This window comes from Asterias amurensis, chromosome 1 (genome assembly GCF_032118995.1).
Source record: "Asterias amurensis chromosome 1, ASM3211899v1".
In the NCBI taxonomy this organism is placed as follows: Eukaryota; Metazoa; Echinodermata; class Asteroidea; order Forcipulatida; family Asteriidae; genus Asterias; species Asterias amurensis.
This window is the reverse complement of record NC_092648.1, coordinates 23,111,859-23,135,166: the sequence shown is the minus strand read 5'-3', so window position 1 is coordinate 23,135,166 and position 23,308 is coordinate 23,111,859. Positions and strand designations below refer to the sequence as shown.

Genomic DNA, 23,308 nt, shown 5'->3' with positions numbered 1-23,308 from the left:
TTGCCATACTGTGGTCATCACAGTGTAAACATAGGTAACAAATGAAATGTGAAAAAGAGACCTGGAAGCCGGTGTGGCGGTTTCAACTTTCCGCCGTGTTCAGTTTTCCGAATGACCAAATACGGTAACATTACGTCATGCGATGCCTGCGCACAGCAAGCGAAAGTAGTCCACTTTTAGTGCCGTATTGAGTCATCCGTGTTAGCTGTCATGGCGGCGTCCACGAGTACAACGAGCGGCGAACGCGTGGATCGTATAAGAGAATTTGGTGTGAAGACCCAGCAAATTATCCTGTATTTATTTTAACCAGTAGCACAAGCAGTGGTGTACACATGAATACTAAGATGGGGCAAGAGAATATGTGACTAAACAGAAAAAAATCGTAATAGAAACCATTTGGGGTCACTGAGAGAACTACACTACAGTACTCGCCAGGGTACTCGCGGCGGAAAACTGAACACGCCGGGTGACCTGTCAGATACCGCCGAGTACTGTAGTTCTCTCAGCAGTGACCCAGTTCTCTCAGCAGTGACCCCAAATTGTTTATATTGCAATTATTTTCTGTGTATAGTCACATACTTGACTCGTGGACGCCGCCATGACAGCTACCGGAGGGTAACGGATGACTCAATACGGCACTTAAAATTGACTACTTTCGCTTGCTGTGCGCAGGCATCGCATGACGTAATGCTACCGTATTTGGTCATTCGGAAAACTGAACACAGCGGAAAGTTGAAACCGCCACACCGGGTCGCGGCCGGGTCAGTACAAATGACCTGGTTTCCGGCTAATTTTGTTTGACCTGGCTTTCCGGGTCACTTTGACCTGGGTTTGGTCAGGCCATACTGGACCCGGAGTCCGAGTCAGGTTGATTCGGGAGTATTAAGTGTTTGTCCATGTATTCACTTTCACGGTAAAAGGTTTTCGAGAAGAGGGGTCCTTCAGAGTGTCGAGGGGAGAGTTTTGCTTCATGGTCTGGGTGCTGGGCTTGATTTCCTGGATCGGGGTCTCGGTATTGGTACTGGTATCAGTTGTAACGGTCTGGACTTCAACACTGACGGTTTTTTTCACAGTGTTCTCGTGACCACAGCTTGAACACTTTTTGGTGACAGGGTAATCTTTAAATAGGATACATTTCAACATAAAGAAAATTACTAAGATGTTCTTGATAGTAAATAACAACATCATTTGATTGGTGATTTTTATTTCAATCAAAAGGTAGAGTCTCATACCCAAGCACGGCCCGTCTTGCATTACGATGGTGAACCAAGCCCAAATGTCATTCTCGCAACATCCGAGACATCCCTTGCAAAATTTACCTCCAGAGGTCTCAGCTGCCCTGAGGTCCGGGGCAGACATCGAGGTGTGGACCAGACCGAACTGAAGCAAGGTCAAGCTCCATATGCCCATGATCAAAATGATCACGACAAGGTTACAGATGACCTTTTCTTCCTTCAATGTCTCAAAGGAAAACTCCAAGATGTCAACCGCCATACCGATGTACATTAGGAGGATTTGTGATAGTTGGTCACGTGTGAGGGCGCCCTTGGGGAGGAGCCATCTTCCCAGGAGAAGTAGAAACATAAGCCATTGTTCCGGGGCTGGGATCAAAGACTCGTGTGACTGAGGTGCTATCTGAAACAGCAGACGGAAAACACTTACATGTTATTGCAGATCACACGGGCCTACTCGTTTTATAGTTAACTTGGAAATTATCATTCTCTTTGTAAATCAAAGTAAAAAGATCACAAGTCTTGTTTGTATGTAATGTAATATAAGGCCGTGTCCGAAACGACGACTTTGGCTACAGCTACGTATAGATCAGCGCGTCTACCAGTGTTGAAGAATAGGCAGACGCGGGCGATCTAGCCGTAGCTGTAGCCGAAGTCGCCGTTTCGGACACGGCCTAAGATAAATAAGTGTCAAGATTGCCTTTTAACTGACGTAGGTCTCGGAGGAAAAACTACACTCATTTATCAGGGCGGCGGCGTAACTAATAGTGGGGCACAGGTTACGTCCCCAGTGGCATAACCACAGTGGGGAGCAGGGAGAAGGCTCATTCACTCTTTCCCCAAAAATCAGGAACATGCACAAAAGAATGGATCCATGCATTAACACCTTCAAGTCTTTGCCCCGCTTGCCCTGTCCCCAATTACAATTGCCACTCAGGATGGACAGCCCACCCCATTGATGTATTTTTCCACCTGTACCCAGTGTTTTATATTTACATGCAGAAAAGTGTTGTTTATTAGGCTACATCATTTAGAAAATGGCGTGTAGTTTGTTGTTTTTTGTTTGGTTGCTTTTGTATTTCTTTAAGCGCTTTGTATCGATTTTGTAAAAAGCGCTATATAATAAGGTTATGTGTTCGCGCAATACAAACACGAACACCTCTTGTTATTGCTCTGGGGTTTTTCGTTATGCTTTTCTCTTTTCTGCAACATAACTCAAGATTGAAACTGAACCAAAGTTCAATAGTTTTAAAGAAATTATAAATCAAGATGACTTATACAATCTACACATTATCGGACAGGTCGTTTGAAGGTCAACAAACGTTACACAGATTGTGACCCATTTGACCTTGACTTCAGTTTTATGTTTCACAAAAGTCTACTAATCATTTCAGCACCAATTTTGAATAGGCTTGTAAAACTGTGGGTTTTTCTTAAAATTTTGCACAGAAAAGATAACACCTTCGGTTCAAACTGGAAGATGAATGAATGTTTTCAAACTGCTTATCTGCAGAGCATAACTCAAGATTAAAATTCAATAGAACATTACAACTCATCAGACAACTGAAACTCAATATCGAGTATTATTATAGAAATACGGCCACGGAGCAGACTGCACGCACGCACTATGGCTGTTGTATAATGTGCGGACGGTCACATAGGACCTGCGCGCACGGTGAATCGCATGCGGTACCAAAAAAATATCGTGTCACTTGGCAAAAGCTAAAAACGTACCCTCAAAGTTCAAACTTTCACGTTTAGCAAATGCTCCTCTGGGTTCGTCACGTCTTTCAGATACCTTCTTCGATTTCCCACTAGCTGGAAAAATTGTTGGGACGGCGTCGTGTTTAAGAATGGCTCTTCTCGTCATGTCAAATGAGTGGTGTATCCCGGATTCAAAGCACGACGGCTCGAAGTGTTCGCTGCATAGCGCTGAAAAAGACGTCGGGCCGGACCACTTTGCTCTAGTTAATCTGACTTTCGCAGCCCACAACCGCCTATACTTGGGATCTGCAGGAAATAGATGAAGACTGACCCCATCTTTAGTTGTTTTGCTGCATCCAGCAGTTGGTCGGCATTGCCAGAAAAATGCCAGAAAAAAAAACTTTTTCGCAGCGTACAAACTCACGTCTTAGAATTACAAGTACTTTTGCACGTGTGTTTATCTACGCATCGAGGCAAAGTCTTCCTTTTTCTACGTCACAAAAGTGGTAGGCGGAGTCAACCCCCCCCCCCAAGCACTTAATTAATTTTTTAACATATAAATCGTGACAAACAATTACTCAAAAAATTGTTTTATTGTTAATAAACATATACTCAAGTGGGCATCTTCGGTCACGAGATAACCTTTCTCGGCGTAATGCCCGCCCGGCTTCTCTGTCTAGAAGCAGCATTAACGCCATTTGAGACTAGAGCAACGTGAGTTAAGACGACCCTTTGGGTGGTCGTAAGTTACGATGTACCTTAGCTCGTTGTCAAGGTATTTGCGACGTCTAGAATGCATCGTAAGTTTCGTGAAATCGATGGGGGAGCACGTCGTAAGTTTACGACGCGTATACATCGTAATTTGAGGTACGACGCCTCGTAGCGCTTCGTGAAATCGACCCCAGGGGTCGGTTTCACGAAGCTCTTCTTAACTTACGATGCATCGTATGGTTTACGATGCATCGCGGCTCTGCGATGTATCGTAGCTCCGACGAACTGCATAAACGATTTCACGAAACGCGTCGTACGGACGACGCATCGCAACGCATTGAAAATGCCCTTTATATAAAACGAAGTTTTAGAACGAGGATGACCTTTTTGCACTACGGCCGTTTTATGTCAAATACGCGTTGTAATAACGAAACAGCCGTTTAACAAGAGACGAAGAGAGGAGAAAGAAATGGCACAGACGCGCAAAATGTGCAAGACACTGCGTGAACGCCGCCATGTTTGTTTTAGTTTTTTTTCATGTTTTTTGAGCAAACGAATGGTGGCGCTAGACAGTTTACTTTTACTGCTGAAGGGATTTTAATCACTGGCGTTTTGTCGAGTACATGTACTTGTGTAAGTTTACAGAAATAAATTAAAATTGTTCATGTAATAAGTAACAAATTAAACATTTCATCGATGCTTATTAATTTAAATTAACCTTTTGTGTCGTGTTCTAATTCAACCCTTTCCAATAAACCAACAATTCCATTTCGTGTAAAGCGATAGCGCCTGTAAATTTCATCGTCCGTTAATAATGTATCAAGTGGGCATCTTCGGTCACGAAATAACCTTTCTCGGCGCAATGCCCGCCCGGCTTCTCTGTCTAGAAGCAGCATTAACGCCATTTGAGACTAGAGCAACGTGAGTTAAGACGACCCTTTGGGTGATCGTAAGTTACGATGTACCTTAGCTCGTTGTCAAGGAATTTGCGACGTCTAGAATGCATCGTAAGTTTCGTGAAATCGATGGGGGAGCACGTCGTAAGTTTACGACGCGTATACATCGTAACTAGAGCTACGACGCGTCGTAGCGCTTCGTGAAATCGACCCCAGGTCCTTTAAAAGGACGCAAAGCGCCACGTTAACGACGTATTAGCGAGGTTTAGCTGCACACGTCCCCGTGAACGCCCCAAAAATTGCGTTGTTTCTAGGTGACGTCACCACTTTGGGCTTATTGCATGCTCATGTATGACGTCATTCCGCACGTACTACCTGACTTGGAAAATGGTTACTTCCCGTATGGGTCATTCCATGTCAGACCAACATACTTTGTTACCTCATGTCTTCCGATTGTGATAAAAATTGCTGTGCTTGTAGGTCCTAATGAGCAATGAATGCACACCAATTTTTAGCCCGATCCGACTTACCATGTGGTCAGGGCAGAAACCACTTAAATCTGACATTTTTAGGGTAAAATACCACCTTTTTGGTAAAAATATGTCATAACCATGTCAATTTTTATCACATATATGCAAATTTGGTATCAAAATGATGTGAATTGCATGCTCAAATCAATTCTTTTGTTAAAAATAAATTTTCAGTTTTTGAAATAATGTATCATTCCAAAAATCAACGAAATAAAAATCACTTGATAGAGCATGTCTTCTTCTATCAGAATCCACTAAGAAACAGTTGGGCTCTTCAAAATTTACAACTTTTTGACTATTTTTGTACAAGTCACTGTGATCTTTAATATGTTATCGTGACCTTTGACCCAATTTTTGAAATAACGCATCATTCCAAAAATCAAGGAAGTGAAAATCTCTTGATATAGCATGTCGTCCTCTATCAGAATCCACTAAGAAACAACTGGGCTTTTCAAACTTTACAACTTTAAGTCTATTTTTATATAGTTGTTAGGTTACAAATTAGTCAATTTATAAACTTTACTTTATAAATAAAAAATAATTAAAAAACTTTCCAAAGTTACTAAAACTGTAAATGTTTGGGATTTGTTTATGTTGAGGGCTGATGTGGTCTAACCTGAATCATACTTTAAGATACCAGCAGTGACGCACCCAGGATTTATTTTGGGTTGTGGGTTGAGGGGGGGGGGGCATATTTCCCAAACAAAATTCTCTCCAAGATGGTAAAATGTCACCATGCTGCAACTCTGACTTCATCGGAAGGTTAGCATGCCTTTTCGTGTGCTATACGGTTAGCGGCGCTATGAAATGGAAGTCGCACAATTAGTACAAAATCTGCTGCTGAACAGCTCTACCAAAATGGGCACTGAAGTCAGAGTTGCAGCATGGTAAACAAATTGTTCTTGAGGATTTCTCAGAAAGTTATTATGCATTAACTTGTTGTTCAAGATTCATCACAGGGGGTTAAAGCAAGACTGCATAAGTTTGTCATGATCTACTGAAGAAAGGCAGACAGCTTCTCCATCTCAACTTTGATGTAATCTCTAAACTGGGATCACTAATAATCACAGTGGTGCACCCGAAAGGGGGGGGGGGGTGGGGTGGGGGACAATCGGTCCGGGGATTGATCCCCGCCCCTCCAAAGTATTCAGTTTGTTAGCTGTTCCGACCTACCGTCGGAACAGGTATTGTTTCTGTCGAGATTTTTATTTTTGTTTCTTATTCTTTGTTTCCGCCTAAAACCCATAGCAATTGCACACGTTTTTTCTTTAAACCTAATCTCATAGACCATAATTTCAAAAGAGTGAAATCATATACCAAATTGAAGCTTAGAACATAAGCTTTACTCTTAAATGTAAACAAAATTTATAAACTTTTTTAATTAGCCACGTAATCTTCATTTGAATATAACTGGATGCAGTCGCTCCATGTTATTGTTAAATATTCTCTTTGGTAAATGCCATACAGTATGTACCTATCATGAGTTGTGACTTCTTGAGAGGAGTCTACTCAAGTCTCCTTTTCTTGTTTGTCTACTTACGTTCTGGACCACAGCGAAGTCTCTTTTTATTCGTTTCCTAACCGAGTTCTGGACCAATATACTTTGCACACGAATGTGTAGGGTTTCGTTTAACGAACGTGCGTATATAAATAGGGTTTTTGACGACGACGACATACCATGGTGTCCACAGAATTACACTAAACTTAAACAGTTTGAAGATAATGACAGTTGAAAGCTTCCCTTAAAATATTACTTGCTGTGGTGTTGTAGTTTTTGAGAAATGAGTGAAAAAATGTCAAATTTAGACTCTGAGGTGGCGTCGTCCGGGACAAACGTGCGTAATTTAGATCTGGGTTTTTGACGACGACGACGTCGTCGTCAAAAACCCCTAAAGGCATCTAATACTACATTTCAACCCTACTTAATAGTTATAGGCGTTAGCAGTTCATATTTACTGACAATGTTCGCAAAATCATGAAACGAGAATTATTTCGCCGGATCATAATCCCCTCTGTTGATAGATACACACATGTAAACCCTCATTTATGCATTGGCCCTTGTAGCCTAGTGGTCATCAGTCGCGATTACGCGAGTTCGAATCTCCGTACATCTTCAATATTTTTGTTATCCCCCAAAATTAAAAAATATTTAATTTTGTAATATTTAAGTTAGATTCTTATCTTTATATCGATAGTGTTGCCTTTTCTTTTTCTCAATTGTTAGCCCAACATAACCTGTGTGCATGCATGACACGATGATGTTTGAAAAACACAGTAAGCGGAAAATGGTGATCATAAGCGCAGAGTTTGGTGGTAAAGAGTTCTGTGAAATCAAGTCGTACTCGATCAAACATCAAACCACCGACCCCCAAAAAATTAAAAATCGTAATTAATTAACCATGTGACCCATATTTGCATATTTAATTGGGAAATCTTTGTAGCACCATATCTCAAGAAGTAAACGGCCGTTTAATTTTTGTTTTTCTTTGTTTTGGTTTTTTTGTTTTACAATCTTCGAAAGAAATATTTGGGGGAAATATGGCCCACCCCAAAAATTAATAAATCCTGGGTGCGTCACTGCTGATAATTTAAATTCTGATTCTGGTTAAACCACATCAGCCATCAACAAGAAAATTGTTGGTTGATTCTGATAGAGGAAGACATGCTCTATCAAGTGACTTTTATTTTATTGATTTTTGGAATGGTGCATTGTTTCAAAAATTGGGTCAAAGATCACGACAACATATTAAAGATCACAGTGACTTGTACAAAAATAGTCATAAAGTTGTAAATTTTGAAGAGCCCAACTGTTTCTTAGTGGTTTCTGATAGAGGAAGACATGCTCTATTAAGTGATTTTTATTTCGTTGATTTTGGGAATGATACATTATTTTAAAAACTGTGTCAAAGGTCACGATAACATAATAAAGATAACAGTGACTTACATTTCAGAAAATTTATTTTTGACAAAAGAATTGATTTCAGCATGCAATTTTCATCATTTTGATACCAAATTTGCATATGTGTGATGAGAATTGACATGGTTATGACATATTTTTACCAAAAAGGTGGTATTTTACCCTAAAAAACGTCAGATTTTAGTGGTTTCTGCCCTGACCACACGGTAAGTCCGATCGGACTAAAAATTGGTGTGCATTCATTGGTATTAGGACCTACAAGCACAGCAATTTTTATAAAAATCGGAAGGCATGAGGTAAAAAAGTGCGTTGGTCTGACATGGAATGACCCGTATGCTAAAAACGTGCCATTTTAACGACACAATTACATTTTGCATCGCTGTTGGAAACGAAATGTGCAGTGATTTAGATTTGGTTGATGTGTGGCGTATCCACAACCCTCACACTCAGAGGTTTACCTGGAGGCAACATAAAACATTGTTATTCTTTCCAATAAAGTGGCCGAAGGTGACATTGAGTCAATCGATCTCTTAAGTGCTAAGCAAGCTGATCTGGTAGATGTTCGTAAAATCAAAATGGATGGTGTACTTATAAGATCTAGAACACGGTGGATGGAATGTGGAGAAAAACCATCCAAGTATTTTCTGAATATGGAGAAACTTATTTTCGTTAGTAAATCTATCAATTGTGTTGTTAATGATGCAGATTCCAGATTGACCAAATCTAAAGGCCCTGTCACACCATGGCGTACCGCCTGAACGATTGCCAACGTATGCACAAAATAGTTCTACAATTTACAAAGTCCAAGAACGTCCAACTTCCCAACGAATTGCATCGAAAAAGTCTACATCGGTGTTAGAAAGGACGTATCCATAGCGTATCAATAGTGTATTGAACGTATACATTGCGTATGACTGACCATGAAGAAATGAGGATGAGTGAAGGCCCTGTCACACCATGGCGTATCGCCTGAACGTAAGCCAACGTATGCGAAATATCGAAAATACGTTGGTGTATGCTGATATAAGTTTGGGTAAGTTGGGGATACGTCGTTTACGTTAAGAGTACGCTGGGATACGTTGTTAAAATTGTGAACACGTCGAGCCCGCCGAATTTTTTTTTGAGCATGTTCAAAATTTCTCGGCGTACTGAGCGCGTGCTTCATACGCTCTGCATAAGTTCCCCGTAAGTTCATGGTACGTTAGAAATACGTGTAAATACGTTGACATACGCTGGCATACGTTATAGGAACGTTATTCGTAGGTTGGTATGCGTTGATGTATGTCTGCCAACGGGGAAACGTACAGCCAACGTAGTGATAACGAGATGATAACGTATCCATAGCGTTTTGAACGTATACACAGCAGTCAGTGCGCAACTTCGAGATAATGAAGCTGACGCGCAGAGTTTCTTTGCAAAATCGTGATCAGAAAAGCGCTCTCGAACCCTTTGAGAATTCACGAGAAAATGCGAGTGTTCATTAGCGCGTCAGTAAACCGCTCCGTTTGGTGGGAAATGTTTCAACAAAAAAACTTAAAATAACTTGAGATGTTTTTTCTAAATGACGAGTTATCAAATGTGTTAAACTGTATGCACATTTTAAATAAAAACCTTCGCAAAGTGTGACATGATTAAAACTCCTTTTTGATGAACCCTTCACGTTTGCTGTGACCCTGCTGACTGTTTCCCGTTACTTAGGTGACTATAAAGGATATTTTTAGTATATTGAAGAATTTTGCAGTTGTTAGGTTTTTAATTTTTTACTGTGGGAAAACTGGGAACACATTTTGTTTGCGTCAAAAAAGGGGGCAAACTTTAAAAAAGAAATGAGGATGAGTTACTCAAGGGACCCACATATATATACTGAACCCCCCCCCCCCCCCATAAGTTCATAAAGCGCCGAATGCTTGCTAGCTCTACGGCACATACGCTAGCTGTACTGTAGAACACAATATGTACGTCATCACTACGTTCGTTGTACGTTTCTAAATCAACGTATACCAACCTACGAGTAACGTCCCTATAACGTATGCCAGCGTATATCAACGTATGTCAACGTATATGTCTAACGTACCATGAACTTACGGGGAACTTATGCAGAACGTATGAAGCACACGTTCAGCACGCCGAGAAATTTTGAACATGCACCAAAAAAAATCGCGGGCTCGACGTGTTCAAAATTTTATTAGCGTATCCCAGCGAGCTCTTAACGTAAACGACGAATCCCCAACTTACCCCAAACTTATATCAGCGTACACCAACGTATTTTCGATATTTCGCATACGTTGGCTTACGTTTGGGCGATACGCCATGGTGTGACAGGGCCTTAAAGAAATTCTTACCGAAACCATGAATTTCTACAAAAGTATGTATTCTCATCGGAAGGTTAATAACTTGGCTGATTTAAGTTCTATTTTCAAGAAAGCCAATGCTCCCATTCTTACAGACACAATGCGGGATAATCTGGAAGGCCCTTTGTCGCATGTAGAACTTATGCAAGCTTTAAAGAATAGCAAGAATGCTAAATCCCCAGGTCCGATGGGTTCAGTTTTGAATTGTTTAAAGGGACACACCGGCTCACCGTTTACGCAATTTAGGGGTGTAGAGTCATAAATAATTTTTTTGTAGATGGTTGCTGTAAAAAAAGTCATCTTATGTCACGTATTTAGCGAAAAATTATTTTAAAAAACCAAAGCGGCCACATAACAAGCTTCCGTTTCACGGACTCTTTGAATGTGAATCTTACGTTAGTTTTTCACCATTATTTACATTTTGTAGCGATAGTTTGAATACATGATCTTTTTCGTCAATTATTCGTAAATAATTTTGTAAAAAAAAGATTTAAACTTGGTTAAGTAAGTTACTTTTAGACGGCTGAAAGTAAAACTAGCCCGGAAGGTCACGTGATTGTTTGTACCACTTTTTGGTTAGAACAATCACGCGACCTGCGTTTTTGTCTTAAAGTGCTCAACAACGGCTAAATTTGATGATTCATTTTAAGGACTGTTCTTCTTCATTCCTGGAAGACTGTTGAAGTCATAGCTCAGTCTATTTTGTAGCCCAAATAGCCCAATTCGGCCGATGTGTCCCTTTACATTCTTTTCGCCTGATTTATCGTGGTTCCTCTTACGTTCACCTAACTTTTCTTATTTCTCGGGCAAGTTGTCAGTCAGTCAGAAATACGGCATAATCACTTTGTTAGCTAAAGGGGACAAACCCCGGCAATTTTTAAAAAATTGGCGTCCTATTTCTCTGCTGAACATCCTATAAATTGGCGTCGACGTGTACAGTCGTTTGACCAGTTCCGGATCATTGACCAGTTCCGGATCACTTAAACTTTGAAGCAGCCACATAATTAAATTACTTGTAACATTACCAATTTCTGTTAATGAATATGCCGAACCACATCCAATAAACCAACCAACCCAAAATAAGGTGCCAAACATCATCGAAAAAATATATTATGGCAATTTTTCTAAAGTTTGTCGGCAAAAATGATCGTAGAAAAAAGAAAAAAAAACATTGTTGAAAAACGCTGTTAAACTGCTCACCTTTCAAATTGCAGCGCTAGGACGATTAACATTTATTTCAAACGGTAAAAAGGTGTAAAAAATAATAATAGCTAAATTAGAGCAGTCATCTTTTTTTTTTGACGAGATAAAATTACCGAAATCGTTGGTTGTGACGCATTGTTCCTGTGACCAGTTCCGGATCACTCAATCTTTGAAAACATCGGTGTACGTCAAATGGTGGCGCACTCCGTTAGTTAAAACCATACGGCTGTTGCACAAAGTTTAATTCTTTAGTTGCAGAGGAAGCGTGCGTTTTTGTACTAGTCCAAGTAATTTAAAACTACTGCATACAACAGCCGTCGGTATGATTACATTTAGTTTTCAAGATGGAGGTCGGCTTTTTGAGCAGACGATCGGCAACATTTGAGTATAATTCTGCAGTTTTGTTTAATAATAGGACTGTTAATCTACACTACTTTTGCATATTCTTGTACGGATTTAATTTTTTGGTGAGAAAATAAAGTCTAAAAGGAGAAGTGAGGTCTGTAAGAGTGAGATATTCGGGTCAATTTTGCTTTTAGGCGCGCTTCACTTTTTCTTGCCTGCGCTGTTTTGTTATCGACGTTGTCGCGGCAGTGCTCTGCTGTGCTGTCGTCAGGGCCAGGCCGGACAGAAGAACAAGCAGTTTCTTATGGACAGATGGATTTGGATGGAAGTTGCTCTGTAGTACTCTGTGGTTTGACCCCTATCTTTTCATTGTTTCTTTGGTCACCGAATCTTCAACGCAAGGTTTCAAAACTAATCAGAACTGGACTGGAGGTAAATTTTAATTTGAATGTTTAATTAATTAATTAATTTAACACCTAAATATTAAAATAAATTTTTATTTTATGAGGGTTAGGCCTAACAATAACATGATTACATAAATACAGGGGCAGTCGGAGACTGTTCCTGTGAATTGGGTCTCTAGGTTTTCGAATTAATTTTTTAATCATATTTTTACATTCACAATCATTAGATTTAGAAAACTGAAAATTAGTGAAATTAAATAGGCTTTACTTAAATTAGATTGTACGTAGCGGTGATGGGGCAAGTTTTTACAATTTCTTTTTGCTTGTAACCTGTGGCTGTTTTTTTCTTCTCATTTTTTCTTTCTTTGTATTTCTTTCATTTCAATCTGTTTAGCCTTGCAAAATTTAACACTTGACAGCTTCACGAATATGAGGGCCCACTGAAATGAACGTCTTGCCCATTCGCATTAGCCATCAATAATTAGGGACACATAGAATAGATCAGTTTAGCTTGTTTATTTAAAAGCTAGGCCTAGTTGAACGCAGAATGGGTCAAACAATGTTGGGGGGGGGGCTCCCATTTATGCCAATTATGGGATTTTGTTTCGAAGAACGCATAGCCTTTTTAAAAGTGCCAGTGGCCTGTTAAACGGGAGGTTGTTGGTTCAAATCCTATTCTATTTCTAGTTAATTTTTCTTTGTTGAACTCGATTACAAAACATTTTAATATAAGTCATTATCCAGTAAGTTATTATTATTAACCCTATTGTCTCAAAGGCCCTTAACATTAAGTTTAACTGTAGGCCTAACATTTTCACATGTTTTCATACCTTTTGCTGGGTGTGTATTTTTTTTATTTAGACTAGTATACTGTTTCAAAAAATGTACAGAGCAGGATTTAAAAATTGCTTTGCTGGTTGGGGTTTGTGAGGAACCCTATTGCCTGTTTTAATATCTGTTATAATTAAAAAACAACGGACTGTGCAATTTCAATGAAACCAATGCAACTTATGAAATGGATAGCTAGCATTTAAAAAAAAGTGTATAGTATTGTGAATGCTTTTGTAGTCTATGAGCAACAATACTATAATTTGTTAGGAATCTTTTTTAAGTGCAATTTTGTTTGCATTAAGTAATTGATTCTTCTATTTTTCTATAGGTATGGGATTGTCCCCAGGAGACTTCCTTGATTTTGTTGAGGGACTGCTCATAAAGGAGAAGAGGAATTTCAAGTCGAGCAGACCCAGCTACACTTGGTACTATGCATTCATGGCGAGAAACTCTGATGTCTTGCAAAGGAGAAAGGATTCAGTCCTTGAATCATCAAGAGTAAGAGTCACGCAAGACAAAGTCGATGAATGGTTTGATAGTTACAGAGAATTTGTGTCAGATCTGCAATTGTTAGACAAACCACACAGAGTATGGAATGCAGATGAAACCGGATTTCAGATGGGGAGCAAATCGGGGCATGTGATAGGACCCACCAAGTCAGAATATCCAAGTTCACTACCACATCTCTCTGGGGGATCCTCGAAGCAGCGACTGACGGTGATGTTTTGTGGCAGTGCAGAAGGAGCACTCATGCCACCATTCTTTGTTTTCCCCAAGCCATGTCCCACAGCGTATGATCCATTGGTTGGGTCAGCAAGAGGATCAGCCGTCCACTACACAAAGAAGGGATGGATGGATAGTGATACTTTCCTGAAATTCTTGGATCATTTTGACAGACATGCCGGTCCTGAGCGACCAGTTATTCTCCTCATTGACAGTGCATCGTGCCATATTGATGTCACTACATTTGACTATGCGGTTGCTCATGGAATCGAAATCTTTCGAATTGTTCCAAATGCAACTCATCTGATGCAACCCCTGGATGTTGGTATTTTTGGTGCTTTGAAGAGGCAGTGGAATACAACGGTGAAAAGAAATACAAAGGAGAACCCAGGGAAACCAATCAACAAAGCGACTTTCCCAAGGAAGCTCAACGAAACCGTTACTGCATTCTACAAGCCTCTAACTATTGTGAACAGTTTCAAGTCATCAGGAATTCATCCAATAAACAGACAAGCCATTTCTAATGACAAGCTGAAGCCATCTTTGACATTTCAGTCAAGTACACTTACAGCTGAGGCTGCCACAAGTGCCCCCGTACAAGGAGCTGATCAAGCATTTCAGGTCTTCCAGTCAGTTTTGGACAAAGACACACTTACTAAGTATGAGAAGAGGATGTCCATTGTTAATGAGGATAACGGAGGGGAGATGGCTGTTACTGTTTCACCACGCTTCGAGACATATAAACAGCTCAAACTGAAAGCAGTACCAGCAAAAACATCTTCAGTACCGTATGCCCCCGCACAGGAGAGCCAAGTGCTCTGTGGGCTGGATATGCTTGCTGCTGCAGTTGAACAAATAGGAAGCACACCAAACAACCCATCTGACTCCACACAGCCTACATCCTCAGCATCCATGATATCCTCCACTTTGCAAGATGCCCTCACATTCCCACAAGCTGGACCATCTTGCTCATCTCGACCAACACTCTTGTTTCTTCATTGCCTGACAATTTAAGTTCATCTAAATGTCTCAGGCAAATGGCCTTGCACAAGCTAAAGAAGATAAGACATAAAGCAGAGATGGAGAAAAATGCCAAGAAAAGATATCTAAAGAAATTGAGTCGTTCTGCAAAAGTCAACCCGACAAGCACAGAGACATTTTGCACAGTGTGCAACATCTCTTATGAACACAATGTCCGTATGGGGGATAATCTGTTGTGGATACAGTGTGATGGGTGCCTTAAATGGATGTATCAAACGTGTGTTCCTTCAACCCTTGCCTATGACCCATATGCACTGTTGGAACATAGTGTCACTAAGTTTGTTTGTCATGAATGTGTGGTTTGAATTAAAGGCAGTGGACACTATTGGTAAATATTCAAAATAGTTATTTAATGTTAGCATAAAACCTTTCTTGGTTACGAGTAATGGGAAGAGGTTGTTAGTATAAAACATTGTGGGAAACAGCTACAACTGAAGTGACGTACATTGAAGTTTTCGAGAAAGAAGTAATTTTCCACTAATTTGATTTCAAGACCTCAGATTTAGAATTGTATGCATGTTGAGATACACCAACTGTGAAGACTAGTCTTTGAAAATTACCAGTAGTGTTTGGTGTCTTTAACAAGATATTTGTTTGCATTGGCATAACTTTTGGGGGCAGTTGCATCCCGCAAAATGGTTAATCCAAATTGTGTATAATTGATTTGATCCCACCTGGTCCTGTCAAAATAAACAAGTTACTACATGTACTAATCTCACCTTTTATCTGGCTTTATTTAAAGGCAGTGGACACTATTGGTAATTACTCAAAATTATTAGCATAAAACCTTACTATGTAATGAGTAATGGATAGAGGTTGATAGTATAAAACATTGTGAGAAACGGCTCCCTCTAAAGTTACCTAGTTTTTGAGAAAGAAGTTGTTTTCAATGAATTTTGATTTCGAGAGCTCAGAATGATGATAAGGGTGTTTTTTCTTTCAGTATTATCTCACAACGATCGATTGAGCTCAAATTTTTACAGGTTTGTTATTTTATGCATCTACAATGTAGGTTGAGATACACCAAGTGAGAAGACTGGCCTTTGACAATTACCAATAGTGTCTAGTGTCTTTTAGTACACATGTTTGCTTGCTTATACAGTATACGGCAGCACCACAAATAAGCACTATTAAGTTTACACAATTTTTCTTTTCAGCTTGGCAGCAGCAGCAATATCAACACGAATGGTGTGCAGTACAGACTTCTAAACTCTGTTATTAAAGGCTATCATGCATACCAAATTAAGCCACCAGTAACAACTCCTGCAACATTTCTACCGGTTGACCTGGAACACACTAACATCAATGACCAAGATGCAACTCTTGTGTGGATCCCTTCTTTGGATTCATTTTCAGATGATGTACATAATTTGATTACAGATGTCAAAAAGCATTTAAAGTTACAGGATGTTGCAGGTTTGCCAATAGGGCATGCACCAAGGGGCCTTGGTTCTGCATTTAGAGCAATTATTCAATCTGGGGGTAAAATATATGCACAAACTACTGGAGACCCAGTTCAGAGTTTTGCTCCATGGCCATCCGTGTTTGATAAAGGTGGGGGCGTGATTATACCATGTACATATATTGTTGTCGGAGATAGACCAGGCCTAGGTGATATTCTAGTGACCGCCTTGAGAGCTATGCCAGAAGGAAAATGTATGAAATTAATGTCTGAAGATGGAGCAGTGCTCTGGGATGAAAGATGAAACACTTACACAAAGTCCATGATCTTACTTTTTTAATAAAAGATTACGTTAAAGGCACTGTACATGTTTGGTAACTACATGTAAAAATACATAAACTTACATGGTAACAAGTGATGGAGAGCTGTTGATAGTATAAAATATTGTGAAAATACTGGATTTTGACAACTACCGGTCGTGTTCAGTTCCTTTAAAGAGGGGATCAAAGGTCCCAAGGGTCAACGAACTCAGTTTTATGATGTACTCTCTTTCAATAGAAATGATAGATAGCATCCTTTATGAAAGTGGGGAATATTTAGTTGCTCTAACCTAAGTAACCCTCATGTTGAAATAGGCAATGTACTCTTAATTGCCCAGAGCAGAGTTGCCAAGAGCAGATTTTGAAAAATTACAGAGACCTACATAGTACAAAAATAGGGTTGTACATGTACCTTAAAAGAGGGAATTTGGTTTGGGTCAAAAGGTCAATTCAATGTATTTGGGAAAGAAGAATATATTTCATTTGTACACATCATTAGTGGATTATAAATCATTAGTGAAGATAGAAATGTTTACACAATTCAGCCTAGAGGGGATCAAACAACTGGGAATTTGCATTTTCCAAAATTCATTTCCAAAATTCAATTCCACCTTGGAGCACTGCTTGGTTAAGCCCAGTTTATATCTCACACTACATGTTAAGCAATATTTGATAAAGCAATAATTCAATATGTGATTTTTTTCTAATGTGACAGAAATTTCTTTTTACATGATTTTTATGTTTTAATTACCACCACCCCATTCATTTTTTGGGATTCATGAATTGAGCTCAATGATGTATATTAAACTACATGTAGATTACTGTACAAAAGAAACTTTTCAAGTATCAATAAAATATTGAACTGTGTTAACAAAAAAAGAATGTGTTTTATGTGCTAATAAGTTTATGTCTGTGTAAGACTGTTGGTATGTCTCTCGTGATAATATGCCTTGTGCTAAACTGCATCCTTTACCATTGCTGCTCAGCAGGCTGGTTATTTTATTCTTTCATTTTGTTTTCTTCATAATATTCAATGATATACATTACAATGTATCAATTTAAAATTTATGTGAAAATGGGTGCCCTCTGATTTCATCAGAATACCTGCAGTAACAGTTTTTTAGTTGACTTGGCTATAAGTAATGCAAAATAATCTCACAAGTAAACAAAATTTGTTCTGAATTGAAAAAAACTTTGGGCCAATGAGGCGGGGCCATTGCCAATTGTCTGTACTTTTTTATGCAAGGCAAATACAAAACAGAAGAGTTTTTATCGTTATTTTGCAAAATAAAATAGTTCGACATTCTTTCAACACAGTTGAGTTTGTCTTCTCCCAAAAATAGTGAGTTTTGATCACCTGATTTAAAAGACCAGTCTTTCCTCCTCCATATATGCTACATGAGGGGAAACGACCAAAAAATATTCACTTGCCCTACTATTCCTTAATTTATTCCAGTAACCACCCTACCCCTCCGTCAATAATAGTATTGCCACCTTCCCTTAGCCCCCGCCCACTCCAATCACCAAACAAAAAAAGGAGAGTAAATAAATAAATTGATTAATGAGTTCAAATTTTGTTTTTATAACTGAAATTATTTTGTTTAAAAAAAATCAATAAAAACAATAAAGATGGGGGCAAATAAAAAACGGGAGTTTTTATATGATATTGCATAAATGTTTTGCTCAAGAAGTTATAGTTTGACATTTCAACACAGTGGAGTTTTTTGCAACAGTTTTGTGATCACCTGATTTAAAAGACGTCTTCCCTCCTTCATGCTACACGAGGCAAAAACCAATTTAAAATAAACACTGTTTACTTGCCCCATTGCCAGTATCCCTTATTTTATTCCATAACCCTCTATCTCTCCATTAATAATAGTGCAACCCCCCCCCCCCTTCATTTTCACCAAAAAAAAAAAATAAAATAAAGAGAAGAGTAAATAATAGAAGAGTAAATAACTAAAAAAAAATTAAAACAATATTTTACTTTTGTTTTATAGAAACAAGCCAGTTAAAATAACTATAAATAACAATATAACGATAGAGAGAGGTCCACACGTCCATGTCAACACACTTTTCTGAAGTTTGTGTTATTGTGTAACAGTTTTATGAATGGGAGTATTGGGTTACAATAGAGGGCGCTCTACTGATTCGGAATAAATTCAACCGGTCCGGAACTGGTCAAACGGGTGACAGTACTATTCTCGAAGCCACTTTAAAAGTATTATTCTTTTTTTGCTAATGGATACTTGGTGAGTTTTATGAAATGTTCAGGTAAACTGATTGCCTTTGTTTGTTAAAAATATTGAAGAGAAGGCAAAAAAAAAACCATGAGTTCAAAAAGTGATCCGGAACTGGTCAAACGACTGTATTGCTGAGAGACTGAAAACTTATCTACCCATCATTGTTAATGAGCGTCAAAAATGTTCATTGGTGAAAATATTCGTTTGATGTATGACTTACTTGATGTCACCGGTTCGAATAACATACCTGGTCAATTAATTTCCATTGATTTTGAAAAAGCTTTCGATTCACTATCACACGAGTTAATCCTCAAAGTTCTTGATAAATTCAACTTTGGTGGTGCATCCATAAAAAGTGGATCAACCTCTTTTATAACCAGGCCTCGTCTTCGATTTTGGTGAATGGTTTTCGTTCAGAATCATTTAATATAGAACGGGGCTGCAGGCAAGGTGATGGTCTAAGCCCCTATTTATTTATTCTGTGTGTTGAAGTTCTTGCTATGATGATAGATAATGATGAAGATTTAAAAGGTATTCAGGTAGCCGGTAAAAAGTTTCGTTTATCCCTGTATGCCAATGACACTGTTTTATTTATTGATGGTTCTGCTAACTCTATGGGCAATTCCACGGTCAGTCGCATTACACTTTTCAGTGTCATTTCTCGATCTTGGTGCTGGAAGTTCAATGTGAGATATTCTTTCCACTAAGTTTATAGACCGACTTGTACTTGATACCCAAGGCTTTGAGTTGATAATTTTATAAATATTGTGGGCTTTATGCTTTGGATGTTATAATGTTGTAAAAAGCGGTCAGTCGCATTACACAAAAAGGACATCCTCTATCAAAAAGCTTGTGAAAAAGTTAATATTTATGTAACACACAACTCTTTTACATGAGTATCCAACAGGATACTTATAAATGGTCAGCAACTTGAACTTTTAGGTTTACATGGCAAAACCGTGGTCAGTCGCATTACAGTTTTCCAGACAATGTAGCCACGCCTACATGGAGCCCAAGCTGGGTTCTTATTTGGCAAAATTGGGTTCATTCCTTGTCAACAACTAAAAATAAATTGGTTTCATATGTTAGCTATAACTTCTAAGTGGAAAGAAAGTTTTGACAAAAACTTGATTTTTTGGTGTCATGTCCATATTTGCTTGGAATTGCCCCTATGCTTGCTGCATTTAACATCCTTGACGCATCTGCCATTATGTCCGGACTTAAAGTCAATGTAGATAAAACTAATGTGGTTTGGATAGGGTCAAAGAAAGGGCAAGATAGCAAGATATGTAAAGAGATCAATGCCCACTGGGTGGAACCTTTAGAAACTTTTAAAATACTTGGTATTCAGTTTTCCATAGATCTGCATTCCATGGTTCTACTCAACTACAACACGTCTATTCTTTCATTGCGTAACCTGTTTTCGAGTTGGTCCAAAAGGAATCTCACGGTGCTTGGCCGAATCACTGTTGCCAAATCTATGCTTTTGTCTAAGCTTACCTTTCTTATTTAACCATCCCTGATCCACCTGTTAGTACTGTTAACGAACTGAACTCTATGTTATTTAAATTTATTTGTAGGGGACATGACCGGGTTAGCAGAAATCAAATGGTTCAAGATTACAGCCAAGGTGGGCTCCGTATGATAGATGTTCGTGAATAATTATATGAACGCTCTTAAAATAACTTGGCTCCGCAGACTCCTAATTTCTGACAATGGTTGTGGTTGGGTCCATTTATTCCAAAAGATTATGGACATTTCTGGATTGTCCAGTTTTGAAGGTGGTTCCCTGAAATCATTTTATGCACATAAACAAACTTTGTATGGGAACCCTTTTTGGAGAAATATCTTTTCATCCTGGTAAAAATTCACCATGGCACACAGCCCAGAGACCGCTGAAGAAATATTGACCAATTCTCTGTGGCACAATGACAAAATTAAGGTGGATAAAAAATGCATCTATTTCAAACATTGGGAGTCGGCAGGGGTCAATTATATTCATAACCTTGTTGATGATGCCGGAACTTTTTTTGTCCTTCAATGATTTCAGAAATAAATTTCATACTAAAACTATTTTTGGGGAATATGGGGGTGTGGTCAGGGCCATTAAGTCTGCTTTTCCAAACATTTTGTCTTTTACGAAAGGAACGAGTGTTCAACTTCCGTTTATTCCATTCAATTTCAAGACCCTTTTGAGGGACAAGAAAGGCTCCAGCAGAATCTTAACGGTCTTGACCTCCTCCTGGAAAGTCACTTATACATTTACTTCCTAAGTGGAACTTTAGTTTGCAAATAGAGCATAGTTTTGTTAAATTGTCGTTAATTTTCAATATTCCTTTTAACTGCACAATAAACACTAGACTAAGATGGTTCCAGTGTAGACTTATTCATAGAATTCTAGGCACAAACAGTTTCTTTTCAAAATCAACAGGCTGGACTCTAATTTATGTACTTTTTGTAATAATCAAGAGCAGACTCTTATCCATTTGTTTTGCTCATGTGTCGCTACAATGTCTCTTTGGACAGCAGTTGCTTCATGGATTAATTATAAGACTAAGCTTAACATCATCCTTGAGCATGAAGCGTTTTTATTTGGCAAAACAGACTTTAAGTGTAAAGCTACTAACCTTATTTTATTAATTTGCCGTGTTCATATCTACAAAATGAAAACGTCTAAGAACAGACCATCCTTCTTAGTTTTCAAAACAGAACTCAAGCATTATTATGCCATGGAAAAATTTATTTCCATTTGTAACAATAAGTTGGCCAGTTTCTATCATAAATGGGATTACTATTCTGTTCTTTTCCAAGATTAATGTTCTAAGTGTTAATTCTCTTTAAAAACGCTGTGTTTTGCTTTCACTATTACTGTATGTTTGTTTTGACGATCTGATGTACGATTTTGTGAAATGTTGTAAATAAACCATTATCCCCCGGGGGAAAAAAAACGAAAAAAACTGTGGTATAACAAGTGCAGCCAATGTGACACCTAAAATATTACCCTACTAATCGCTGTGAACATTGGGAGTAGGCCTACACGCAGCGAAAGGTTTCTTGTTGAACTCAATAAGTTGAAGTTCCATTTGTAAACTTACCCCAGCTACGTCAGCACTGAGTGAAGATTCATTATAAGCGGTGTCCATTGAACAATCTTCCCAGCCCATCGAGTCTCTAAACGCAATCCTCTTTTCGTAAATGTCAAAGTTCAGAATCCAAATTCCAGGCACAACGCTGCTCAGATACAGGAACACACTTGAACGAAACCTGTGGTTTAAGAGAAAATGAATACAAGATCAATGACTCTCATTTCTTTGAGAGACATTTTCAATAACAATTTGTTTAAAAAGTTTCAGGAAAAGTGTCTTCAAAAAAAGTTTGTCAGACGTTAAAATCATTTAGTGAACAAGATGACAATTGTTTTAATCGTTTATCAATTTAAGAAAACCATCATTGTGTTAATTAGTCTAAAAAGCGGTTGAATCTCTGCATTCTGTTAACCATTTCCAGTTTCCTTCTTTCGTAAATTTTAGCGTCAGTATCGTCTCAAATGGTAGAAGACAAACCGGAATGATCATCAAGGGTTTTTTATGATAACAATTATTTTTAGTAATTACCAATAGTGTCCAGTGCCTTTAAGTCTCTGTAACTTTCTTACCATTTCGACTCTCCATCGTCCGTAAAGATTAGCGTCAGTATGAACTCAAATAGTAGACCACCAACCGGAATAATCAGCAACCAGTACAAGGGGTTGGATTTGACATCACTAACTTGCTTTACGGTGAAGATGCCGTGGATGAAGAAGGAAAACCGGACCAGGAACATGAAGAACACTGTCATCCGATTCATACCTGCTTTTTGGGTGTTTTCTGCGTTTGCCTGTTCCGCCATGGTCTGCTTTCGGTGTTCAGAAAAAAACAGTGCAGATAATCATCTTCTGGTGGGTCCAGCCGCAATACAGACCAAGCTGCTTATGTATGGTGAATAGCGTATGATGTGATGCCCGCCTTTTCGTATGTTACAACTTTCACAGACGAAAATACCCCCTGGACCTCGTAGCACAAATACGTCGATGATGAAAGTATAGCTCTGACAAAACAAATATTTCTTAGTGAACATTATAGAGGTGAATGATGATTTGTAAAGGGTTTCATCGCGTACCGATATTGAACTTGTTTCTACTTTGGCTGTAAACAAGTTCCGTTTCTTAGCAACATGTGCCACGTGATCAGTAGCACAATATTATAGAGTACCTTGGTAACGCGTACGCTGACGGTAAACACATTATTCACTAATAAATTCATGCATTCAACCAAGACCAGAACCCCATCCAACATGAAGTTGACTAAACGATGTTTGAGCTATTGAAATGCTGTGATGAAAGGGAAAGTCCATATTTAAAGGAGCATACCGGGTTAGCCTCCTGGTAATGTGATCGTGTGATGTAGAATCATGTGC

The 23,308-nt window shown here is 38.8% G+C and overlaps 1 protein-coding gene and 1 pseudogene across 2 annotated transcripts; one reads left to right on the top strand and one right to left on the bottom strand.

The window, feature by feature from the left end:
• Nucleotides 1–187: 187 nt before the first annotated feature.
• LOC139940195 (transmembrane protein 26-like) lies at nucleotides 188–22,923 on the bottom strand. 2 transcript variants are annotated; one of them, XM_071936464.1, is made up of 4 exons: nucleotides 22,509–22,923; nucleotides 21,949–22,117; nucleotides 1,233–1,635; nucleotides 188–1,118 (listed from the first exon to the last, which is right to left on the bottom strand). In XM_071936464.1, exons 1-4 carry the CDS (start codon nucleotides 22,739–22,741, stop codon nucleotides 883–885), a joined length of 1,041 nt encoding a protein of 346 aa, XP_071792565.1. In that variant the 5' UTR covers nucleotides 22,742–22,923; the 3' UTR covers nucleotides 188–882. The 2 variants fall into 2 exon arrangements, with proteins under 2 accessions (XP_071792565.1, XP_071792564.1); XM_071936463.1 differs by having other exon boundaries at nucleotides 188–1,635.
• On the top strand, nucleotides 8,948–15,193 carry LOC139940179 (uncharacterized; annotated as a pseudogene).
• Nucleotides 22,924–23,308: the final 385 nt, after the last annotated feature.

Excerpts from the sequence above, each read along its gene's own strand:
- LOC139940195 (XM_071936463.1), bottom strand. The coding sequence starts at position 22,741 with ATGGCGGAACAGGCAAACGCAGAAAACACCCAAAAAGCAGGTATGAAT. Across the intron at positions 22,118-22,508 it reads GACGATGGAGAGTCGAAATG|GTTTCGTTCAAGTGTGTTCC; the intron begins GTAAGAAAGTTA and ends CTTAAACCACAG. Across the intron at positions 1,636-21,948 it reads TCAGTGCTGACGTAGCTGGG|ATAGCACCTCAGTCACACGA; the intron begins GTAAGTTTACAA and ends CTGCTGTTTCAG.